Below are 11311 nucleotides of genomic sequence, written 5' to 3' on the forward strand. Positions count from 1 at the left end.
GGGGAAGGGAGAGGATGGGAGTGGGGAAGGTGAGAGGATGGGAGTGGGGAAGAGAGAGGATGGGATTTGGGAAGGGAGAGGATCGGATTTGGGAAGGGAGAGGATGGGAGTGGGCAAGGTGAGGGGATGGGAGTGGGGAAGGGAGAGGATGGGAGTGGGGATGAGAGAGGATGGGATTTGGGAAGGGAGAGGATGGGAGTGGGGAAGGTGAGAGGATGGGATTAGGGAAGGGAGAGGATGGAAGACGGGAAGGGAGAGGATGGGAGTAGGGAAGGTGAGAGGATGGGAGCGGGGAAGAGAGAGGATGGGATTTGGGAAGGGGGGAAAATGGGAGTGGGAAAGGTGAGAGGATGGGATTGGGGATGAGAGAGGATAGGATTTGGGAAGGTGAGAGGATGGGAGTGGGGAAGGGGGAGGATGGGAGTCGGGAAGGTAAGAGGATGGGAGTGGGGAAGGTGAGAGGATGGTAGTGGGGAAGGGAGAGGATGTGACTGGGGAAGGGAGAGGATGGGACTGGGGAGGATGGGATTGGGGTAGAGAGAGGATGGGAGTAGGGAAGGGAGAGGATGGGAGTGGGAAAGGTGAGGGGATGGGAGTGGGGAAGGGAGAGGATGGGAGTGTGGAAGGTGAGAGGACGGTATTAGGGAAGGGAGAGGATGGAAGAGGGGAAGGGAGAGGATGGGAGTAGGGAAGGTGAGAGGATGGGAGCGGGGAAGAGAGAGGATGGGATTTGGGAAGGGGGAAAATGGGAGTGGGAAAGGTGAGAGGTTGGGATTGGGGATGAGAGAGGATAGGATTTGGGAAGGGAGAGGATGGGAGTGGGGAAGGGAGAGGATGGGAGTGGGGAAGGTGAGAGGATGGGAGTGGGGAAGGTGAGAGGATGGGATTAGGGAAGGGAGAGGATGGAAGAGAGGAAGGGAGAGGATGGGAGTAGGGAAGGTGAGAGGATGGGAGCGGGGAAGAGAGAGGATGGGATTTGGGAAGGGGGAAGATGGGAGTGGGAAAGTTGGGAGGATGGGATTGGGGATGAGAGAGGATAGGATTTGGGAAGGGAGAGGATGGGAGTGGGGAAGGGAGAGGATGGGAGTAGGGAAGGTGAGAGGATGGGAGTGGGGAAGGTGAGAGGATGGTAGTGGGGAAGAGAGAGGATAGGATTTGGGAAGGGAGAGGATAGAAGAGGGGAAGGGAGAGGATGGGAGTAGGGAAGGTGAGAGGATTGGAGCGGGGAAGAGAGAGGATGGGATTTGGGAAGGGGGAGGATGGGAGTGGGAAAGGTGAGAGGATGGGAGTGAGGATGAGAGAGGATGGGATTTGGGAAGGGAGAGGATTGGAGTGGGGAAGGGAGAGGATGGGAGGTGGGGAAGGTGAGAGGATGGGAGCGGGGAAGAGAGAGGATGGGATTTGGGAAGGGGGAAAATGGGAGTGGGAAAGGTGAGAGGATGGGATTGGGGATGAGAGAGGATAGGATTTGGGAAGGGAGAGGATGGGAGTGGGGAAGGGAGAGGATGGGAGTGGGGAAGGTGAGAGGATGGGAGTGGGGAAGGTGAGAGGATGGGATTAGGGAAGGGAGAGGATGGAAGAGAGGAAGGGAGAGGATGGGAGTAGGGAAGGTGAGAGGATGGGAGCGGGGAAGAGAGAGGATGGGATTTGGGAAGGGGGGAAAATGGGAGTGGGAAAGGTGAGAGGATGGGATTGGGGATGAGAGAGGATAGGATTTGGGAAGGTGAGAGGATGGGAGTGGGGAAGGGGGAGGATGGGAGTCGGGAAGGTAAGAGGATGGGAGTGGGGAAGGTGAGAGGATGGTAGTGGGGAAGGGAGAGGATGTGACTGGGGAAGGGAGAGGATGGGACTGGGGAAGATGGGATTGGGGTAGAGAGAGGATGGGAGTAGGGAAGGGAGAGGATGGGAGTGGGAAAGGTGAGGGGATGGGAGTGGGGAAGGGAGAGGATGGGAGTGGGGAAGGTGAGAGGACGGGATTAGGGAAGGGAGAGGATGGAAGAGGGGAAGGGAGAGGATGGGAGTAGGGAAGGTGAGAGGATGGGAGCGGGGAAGAGAGAGGATGGGATTTGGGAAGGGGGAAAATGGGAGTGGGAAAGGTGAGAGGATGGGATTGGGGATGAGAGAGGATAGGATTTGGGAAGGGAGAGGATGGGAGTGGGGAAGGGAGAGGATGGGAGTGGGGAAGGTGAGAGGATGGGATTAGGGAAGGGAGAGGATGGAAGAGGGGAAGGGAGAGGATGGGAGTAGGGAAGGTGAGAGGATGGGAGCGGGGAAGAGAGAGGATGGGATTTGGGAAGGGGGAAGATGGGAGTGGGAAAGTTGGGAGGATGGGATTGGGGATGAGAGAGGATAGGATTTGGGAAAGGAGAGGATGGGAGTGGGGAAGGGAGAGGATGGGAGTAGGGAAGGTGAGAGGATGGGAGTGGGGAAGGTGAGAGGATGGTAGTGGGGAAGAGAGAGGATAGGATTTGGGAAGGGAGAGGATAGAAGAGGGGAAGGGAGAGGATGGGAGTAGGGAAGGTGAGAGGATTGGAGCGGGGAAGAGAGAGGATGGGATTTGGGAAGGGGGAGGATGGGAGTGGGAAAGGTGAGAGGATGGGAGTGAGGATGAGAGAGGATGGGATTTGGGAAGGGAGAGGATGGGAGTGGGAAAGGTGAGGGGATGGGAGTGGGGAAGGGAGAGGATGGGAGTGGGGAAGGTGAGAGGACGGGATTAGGGAAGGGAGAGGATGGAAGAGGGGAAGGGAGAGGATGGGAGTAGGGAAGGTGAGAGGATGGGAGCGGGGAAGAGAGAGGATGGGATTTGGGAAGGGGGAAAATGGGAGTGGGAAAGGTGAGAGGATGGGATTGGGGATGAGAGAGGATAGGATTTGGGAAGGGAGAGGATGGGAGTGGGGAAGGGAGAGGATGGGAGTGGGGAAGGTGAGAGGATGGGATTAGGGAAGGGAGAGGATGGAAGAGGGGAAGGGAGAGGATGGGAGTAGGGAAGGTGAGAGGATGGGAGCGGGGAAGAGAGAGGATGGGATTTCGGAAGGGGGAAGATGGGAGTGGGAAAGTTGGGAGGATGGGATTGGGGATGAGAGAGGATAGGATTTGGGAAAGGAGAGGATGGGAGTGGGGAAGGGAGAGGATGGGAGTAGGGAAGGTGAGAGGATGGGAGTGGGGAAGGTGAGAGGATGGTAGTGGGGAAGAGAGAGGATAGGATTTGGGAAGGGAGAGGATAGAAGAGGGGAAGGGAGAGGATGGGAGTAGGGAAGGTGAGAGGATTGGAGCGGGGAAGAGAGAGGATGGGATTTGGGAAGGGGGAGGATGGGAGTGGGAAAGGTGAGAGGATGGGAGTGAGGATGAGAGAGGATGGGATTTGGGAAGGGAGAGGATTGGAGTGGGGAAGGGAGAGGATGGGAGGTGGGGAAGGTGAGAGGATGGTAGTGAGGAAGGGAGAGGATGGGAGTGGGGAAGGGAGAGGATGGGAGTGGGGAAGGGAGAGGATCGGTGTGGGGAAGGCGAGAGGATGGTAGTGAGGAAGGGAGAGGATGGGAGTGGGGAAGGGAGAGGATGGGACTGGGGAAGATGGGATTGGGATAGAGAGAGGATGGTAGTTGGGAAAGGAGAGGATGGCAGTGGGGAAAGGAGAGGATGGTAGTTGAGAAAGGAGCTGAACGGAGGATGTGTTTGGGGAAGGGAGAGGATCGGAGTGGGGAAGGGAGAGGATGGGAGAGTGGAAGGGAGAGGATGGGAGTGGGGAAGGCGAGAGGATGGTAGTGAGGAAGGGAGAGGATGGGAGGTGGGGAAGGTGAGAGGATGGTAGTGAGGAAGGGAGAGGATGGGAGTGGGGAAGGGAGAGGATGGGAGTGGGGAAGGGAGAGGATCGGTGTGGGGAAGGCGAGAGGATGGTAGTGAGGAAGGGAGAGGATGGGAGTGGGGAAGGGAGAGGATGGGACTGGGGAAGATGGGATTGGGATAGAGAGAGGATGGTAGTTGGGAAAGGAGAGGATGGCAGTGGGGAAAGGAGAGGATGGTAGTTGAGAAAGGAGCTGAACGGAGGATGTGTTTGGGGAAGGGAGAGGATCGGAGTGGGGAAGGGAGAGGATGGGAGAGTGGAAGGGAGAGGATGGGAGTGGGGAAGGCGAGAGGATGGTAGTGAGGAAGGGAGAGGATGGGAGCGGGGAAGGGATAGGATGGGAGTGGGGAAGGGAGATGATGGGAGAGAGGAAGGGAGAGGATGGGTGTGGGGAAGGCAAGAGGATGGTAGTGGGGAAGGTAAGAGAATGGCAGTGGGGAAGGGAGAGGATGGGAGTGGCGAAGGGAGAGGATGGGAGCGGGGAAGGTGAGAGGATGGGAGTGGGGAAGACAGAGGATGGGAGTGGGGAAGGTGAGAGGATGGGGGTGGGGAAGAGAGAGGATGGGATTTGGGAAGGGAGAGGATGGAAGAGGGGAAGGGAGAGGATGGGCGGCAACCAGAACTGGAATCGCCGACTTGGCTTGGGAGCGCCGGGTCCGCCCGACACGGGAGCACCCGTCGGCGACCAGAACGGGACGCGCCGACTTGGCTTGGGTGCGCCGGCCTCCGACGGGAGCGCCAAGTTGGGAGCACCCGGCGCCGATAAGAAAGGGACTCGCCGACTTGGCTTGGGTGCGCCGTCCGCCCGACACGGGAACACCCGGCGCCGACCAGAACGGTAGGCTCCGAGTGTGCTTGGGAGCGCCGGGGACGGGAGCACCCGGCGGCAACCAGTCGGCGCACCCGCCGACTTGGCTTTACATACCCCGGGGGTCGGGGTCAGTGTCGGGGTAGACGGAAGGGGCAAGGCGAAAGGATGGTAGTGGGGAAGGGAGATGATGGTAGTGAGGAAGGGAGAGGATGGGAGTGGGGAAGGGAGAGGATGGGAGGGGGAAGGGAGAGGATGGGAGTGGGGAAGAGCGAGAGGATAGTAGTGGGGAAGGGAGAGGATGTGAGTGGGGAAGGTAAGAGAATGGCAGTGGGGAAGAGAGAGGATGGGAGTGGGGAAGGGAGAGGATGGGAGTGGGGAAGGTGAGAGGATGGGAGTGGGGATGGGAGATGGGAGTGGGGAAGGGAGAGGATGGGACTTGGGGAAGGGAGAGGATGGGACTGGGGAAGATGGGATTGGGGTAGAGAGAGGATGGTAGTTGGGAAAGGAGAGGATGGCCGTGGGGAAAGCAGAAGATGGTAGTTGAGAAAGGAGCTGAACAGAGGATGTGATTGGGGAAGGGAGAGGATGGGAGTGGGGAAGGGAGATGATGGGAGAGAGGAAGGGAGAGGATCGGTGTGGGGAAGGCGAGAGGATGGTAGTGAGGAAGGGAGAGGATGGGAGTGGGGAAGGGAGAGGATGGGACTGGGGAAGATGGGATTGGGATAGAGAGAGGATGGTAGTTGGGAAAGGAGAGGATGGCATAGGGGAAAGGAGAGGATGGTAGTTGAGAAAGGAGCTGAATGGAGGATGTGATTGGGGAAGGGAGAGGATCGGAATGGGGAAGGGAGATGATGGGAGAGTGGAAGGGAGAGGATGGGAGTGGGGAAGGCGAGAGGATGGTAGTGAGGAACGGAGAGGATGGGAGTGGGGAAGGGAGAGGATGGGAGGGGGAAGGGAGAGGATGGGAGGGGGAAGGGAGAGGATGGGAGTGGGGAAGAGCGAGAGGATAGTAGTGGGGAAGGGAGAGGATGTGAGTGGGGAAGGTAAGAGAATGGCAGTGGGGAAGAGAGAGGATGGGAGTGGGGAAGGGAGAGGATGGGAGTGGGGAAGGTGAGAGGATGGGAGTGGGGATGGGAGATGGGAGTGGGGAAGGGAGAGGATGGGACTTGGGGAAGGGAGAGGATGGGACTGGGGAAGATGGGATTGGGGTAGAGAGAGGATGGTAGTTGGGAAAGGAGAGGATGGCCGTGGGGAAAGCAGAAGATGGTAGTTGAGAAAGGAGCTGAACAGAGGATGTGATTGGGGAAGGGAGAGGATGGGAGTGGGGAAGGGAGATGATGGGAGAGAGGAAGGGAGAGGATCGGTGTGGGGAAGGCGAGAGGATGGTAGTGAGGAAGGGAGAGGATGGGAGTGGGGAAGGGAGAGGATGGGACTGGGGAAGATGGGATTGGGATAGAGAGAGGATGGTAGTTGGGAAAGGAGAGGATGGCATAGGGGAAAGGAGAGGATGGTAGTTGAGAAAGGAGCTGAATGGAGGATGTGATTGGGGAAGGGAGAGGATCGGAATGGGGAAGGGAGATGATGGGAGAGTGGAAGGGAGAGGATGGGAGTGGGGAAGGCGAGAGGATGGTAGTGAGGAACGGAGAGGATGGGAGTGGGGAAGGGAGAGGATGGAAGTGGGGAAGGGAGAGGATGGGACTTGGGAAGATGGGATTGGGGTAGAGAGAGGATGGTAGTTGGGAAAAGAGAGGATGGCCGTGGGGAAAGCAGAGGATGGTAGTTGAGAAAGGAGCTGAACAGAGGAAGTGATTGGGGAAGGGAGAGGATAAGAGTGGGGAAGGGAGAGGATGGGACTTGGGAAGATGGGATTGGGGTAGAGAGAGGATGGTAGTTGGGAAAGGAGAGGATGGCAGTGGGGAAAGGAGAGGATGGTAGTTGAGAAAGGAGCTGAATGGAGTATGTGATTGGGGAAGGGAGAGGATCGGAATGGGGAAGGGAGATGATGGGAGAGTGGAAGGGAGAGGATGGGAGTGGGGAAGGCGAGAGGATGGTAGTGAGGAAGGGAGAGGATGGGAGTGGGGAAGGGAGAGGATGGGACTTGGGAAAGGGAGAGGATGGGAGTGGGGAAGATGGGATTGGGGTAGAGAGAGGATGGTAGTTGGAAAAGGAGAGGATGGCCGTGGGGAAAGCAGAGGATGGTAGTTGAGAAAGGAGCTGAACGGAGGATGTGATTGGGGAAGGGAGAGGATGGTAGTGAGGAAGGTGAGAGGATGGTAGTGGGGAAGGGAGAGGATGGGAGTGGGGAAGGTGAGAGGATGGTAGTGGGGAAGGTGAGAGGATGGGAGTGGGAAGGGAGGGGATGGGAGTGGGGAAGGTGAGAGGATGGTAGTGGGGAAGGGAGAGGATGGGAGTGGGGAAGGTGAGAGGATGGTAGTGGGGAAGGGAGAGGATGGGAGTGGGGAAGGTGAGAGGATGGTAGTGGGGAAGGTGAGAGGATGGGAGTGGGAAGGGAGAGGATGGGAGTGGGGAAGGGAGAGGATGGGAGTGGGGAAGGTAAGAGAATGGCAGTGGGGAAGGGAGAGGATGGGAGTGGGGAAGGGAAAGGATGGGAGTGGGGAAGGTGAGAGGATGGTAGTGGGGAAGGGAGAGGATGGGAGTGGGGAAGGGAGAGGATGGGACTGGGGAAGATGGGATTGGGGTAGAGAGAGGATGGTAGTTGGGAAAGGAGAAGATGGCAGTGGGGAAAGGAGAGGATGGTAGTTGAGAAAGGAGCTGAACGGAGGATGTGATTGGGGAAGGGAGAGGGTGGGGTAGGGGAAGGGAGATGATGGGAGAGAAGATGGGAGAGGATGGGAGTGGGGAAGGGAGAGGATGGGAGTGGGGAAGGTGAGAGGATGGGAGTGGGGAAGAGATAGGATGGGATTTGGGAAGGGAGAGGATGGGATTTGGGAAGGGAGAGGATGGTAGTGGGGAAGGGAGAGGATGGGAGTGGGGAAGGTGAGAGGATGGTAGTGGGGAAGGTGAGAGGATGGGAGTGAGGAAGGTGAGAGGATGGTAGTGGGGAAGGTGAGAGGATGGGAGTGAGGAAGGTAAGAGGATGGTAGTGGGGAAGGTGAGAGGATGGTAGTGGGGAAGGTGAGAGGATGGGAGTGAGGAAGGTGAGAGGATGGTAGAGGGGAAGGTGAGAGGATGGGAGTGAGGAAGGTGAGAGGATGGGAGTGGGGAAGGTCAGAGGATGGTAGTGGGGAAGGTGAGAGGATTAGAGTGAGGAAGGTGAGAGGATGGTAGTGGGGAAGGGAGAGGATGGGAGTGGGGAAGGTGAGAGGATGGTAGTGGGGAAGGGAGAGGATGGGAGTGGGGAAGGTGAGAGGATGGTAGTGGGGAAGGGAGAGGATGGGAAAGGGGAAGGGAGATGATGAAGGTTGTGGGGAAGGGAGAGGATGGTAGTGAGGAAGGTGAGAGGATGGTAGTGAGGAAGGTGAGAGGATGGGAGTGAGGAAGGTGAGAGGATGGGAGTGGGGAAGGGAGAGGATGGGAGTGGGGAAGGTGAGAGGATGGTAGTGGGGAAGGTGAGAGGATGGTAGTGAGGAAGGGAAAAGATGGGAGTGGGGAAGGTGAGAGGATGGTAGTGAGGAAGGTGAGAGGATGGGAGTGGGGAAGGGAGAGGATGGGAGTGAGGAAGGTGAGAGGATGGTAGTGGGGAAGGGAGAGGATGGGAAAGGGGAAGGGAGATATTGAAGGTAGTGGGGAAGGGAGAGGATAGGAGTGGGGAAGGGAAAAGATGGGAGTGGGGAAGGCAGATGATGGGAGAAGGAAAGGTGAGAGAAGGGCAGTAGAGAAGGGAGAGAATGGGAGTGCAGATGGGAGAAGATAGGAGTAGGGAAGGGAGATGATTGGATTGGGGAAGGTGAGAGAATGGGAGTGGGGAAGGGAGAGGATGAGAGTGGGGAAGGGAGAGGATGGGAGTGGGGAAGGGTGAGGATGGGAGTGGGGAAGGTGAGAGGATGGGAGCGGGTAAAGGTGAGAGAATTGGAGAGGAAAAGGGAGACAATGGGAATCGGGAAGGGAGAGGATGGGACTGGGGAAGATGGGATTGGGGTAGAGAGAGGATGGTAGTTGGGAAAGGAGAGGATGGCAGTGGGGAAAGGAGAGGATGGTAGTTGAGAAGGGAGCTGAACAGGGGATGTGATTGGGGAAGGGAGAGGATGGGAGTGGGGAAGGGAGATGATGGGAGAGAAGATGGGAGAGGATGGGAGCGGGGAAGGCGAGAGGATGGTAGTGGGGAAGGGAGAGGATGGGAGTGGGGAAGGGAGAGGATGGGAGTGGGGAAGGGAATTGAACTCGGCCGACTTGGCTTGGGAGCGCCGGGTCTGCCCAAGACGGGAACACCCGGCGGCAACCAGAACGGGAATCGCCGACTTGGCTTGGGAGCGCCGGGTCCGCCCGACACGGGAGCACCCGTCGGAGACCAGAACGGGACGCGCCGACTTGGCTTGGGTGCGCCGGCCTCCGACGGGAGCGCCAAGTCGGGAGCACCCGGCGCCGATAAGAAAGGGACTCGCCGACTTGGCTTGGGTGCGCCGTCCGCCCGACACGGGAACACCCGGCGCCGACCAGAACGGTAGGCTCCGAGTGGGCTTGGGAGCGCCAGGGACGGGAGCACCCGGCGGCAACCAGTCGGCGCACTCGCCGACTTGGCTTTACATACCCAGGGGGTCGGGGTCAATGCCGGGGTAGACGGAAGGGGCAAGGCGAAAGGATGGTAGTGGGGAAGGGAGATGATGGTAGTGAGAAAGGGAGAGGATGGGAGTGGGGAAAGGAGAGGATGGGAGGGGGAAGGGAGAGGATGGGAGTGGGGAAGGTAAGAGAATGGCAGTGGGGAAGGGAGAGGATGGGAGTGGGGAAGGTAAGAGAATGGCAGTGGGGAAGGGAGAGGATGGGAGTGGGGAAGGGAAAGGATGGGAGTGGGGAAGGTGAGAGGATGGTAGTGGGGAAGGGAGAGGATGGGAGTGGGGAAGGGAGAGGATGGGACTGGGGAAGATGGGATTGGGGTAGAGAGAGGATGGTAGTTGGGAAAGGAGAAGATGGCAGTGGGGAAAGGAGAGGATGGTAGTTGAGAAAGGAGCTGAACGGAGGATGTGATTGGGGAAGGGAGAGGGTGGGGTAGGGGAAGGGAGATGATGGGAGAGAAGATGGGAGAGGATGGGAGTGGGGAAGGGAGAGGATGGGAGTGGGGAAGGTGAGAGGATGGGAGTGGGGAAGAGATAGGATGGGATTTGGGAAGGGAGAGGATGGGATTTGGGAAGGGAGAGGATGGTAGTGGGGAAGGGAGAGGATGGGAGTGGGGAAGGTGAGAGGATGGTAGTGGGGAAGGTGAGAGGATGGGAGTGAGGAAGGTGAGAGGATGGTAGTGGGGAAGGTGAGAGGATGGGAGTGAGGAAGGTAAGAGGATGGTAGTGGGGAAGGTGAGAGGATGGTAGTGGGGAAGGTGAGAGGATGGGAGTGAGGAAGGTGAGAGGATGGTAGAGGGGAAGGTGAGAGGATGGGAGTGAGGAATGTGAGAGGATGGGAGTGGGGAAGGTCAAAGGATGGTAATGGGGAAGGTGAGAGGATTAGAGTGAGGAAGGTGAGAGGATGGTAGTGGGGAAGGGAGAGGATGGGAGTGGGGAAGGTGAGAGGATGGTAGTGGGGAAGGGAGAGGATGGGAGTGGGGAAGGTGAGAGGATGGTAGTGGGGAAGGTGAGAGGATGGGAGTGGGAAGGGAGAGGATGGGAGTGGGGAAGGTGAGAGGATGGTAGTGGGGAAGGGAGAGGATGGGAAAGGGGAAGGGAGATGATGAAGGTTGTGGGGAAGGGAGAGGATGGTAGTGAGGAAGGTGAGAGGATGGTAGTGAGGAAGGTGAGAGGATGGGAGTGAGGAAGGTGAGAGGATGGGAGTGGGGAAGGGAGAGGATGGGAGTGGGGAAGGTGAGAGGATGGTAGTGGGGAAGGTGAGAGGATGGTAGTGAGGAAGGGAAAAGATGGGAGTGGGGAAGGTGAGAGGATGGTAGTGAGGAAGGTGAGAGGATGGGAGTGGGGAAGGGAGAGGATGGGAGTGAGGAAGGTGAGAGGATGGTAGTGGGGAAGGGAGAGGATGGGAAAGGGGAAGGGAGATAATGAAGGTAGTGGGGAAGGGAGAGGATAGGAGTGGGGAAGGGAAAAGTTGGGAGTGGGGAAGGCAGATGATGGGAGAAGGAAAGGTGAGAGAAGGGCAGTAGAGAAGGGAGAGAATGGGAGTGCAGATGGGAGAAGATAGGAGTAGGGAAGGGAGATGATTGGATTGGGGAAGGTGAGAGAATGGGAGTGGGGAAGGGAGAGGATGAGAGTGGGAAAGTTGGGAGGATGGGATTGGGGATGAGAGAGGATAGGATTTGGGAAGGGTGAGGATGGGAGTGGGGAAGGTGAGAGGATGGGAGCGGGTAAAGGTGAGAGAATTGGAGAGGAAAAGGGAGACAATGGGAATCGGGAAGGGAGAGGATGGGACTGGGGAATGTAAGATGACTGGAGCATGGAAGGTGAGAGAATGGGGGTCGGGAATGGAGAGGATGGGAGTGGGGAAGGGAGAGGATGGGAGTAGGGAAGGGAGATGATGCAATTGGGGAAGGGAGTTGATGGTAATGG

General features: G+C 58.0%; 1 protein-coding gene across 1 annotated transcript; it reads right to left on the reverse strand.

Moving 5' to 3' along the window:
- Positions 1–5637: 5637 nt before the first annotated feature.
- On the reverse strand, positions 5638–6954 carry LOC125372221 (vegetative cell wall protein gp1-like; the record flags this gene model as incomplete). The annotated part of the gene is made up of 1 exon (XM_048381443.1): positions 5638–6954. A coding segment is annotated over one exon (1317 nt), but the record flags the coding sequence as incomplete, so codon positions are not given.
- Positions 6955–11311: the final 4357 nt, after the last annotated feature.

This window comes from Haliotis rufescens, unplaced genomic scaffold (assembly GCF_023055435.1).
Source record: "Haliotis rufescens isolate VD_foot unplaced genomic scaffold, xgHalRufe1.0.p SCAF_39, whole genome shotgun sequence".
NCBI lineage: Eukaryota > Metazoa > Mollusca > Gastropoda > Lepetellida > Haliotidae > Haliotis > Haliotis rufescens.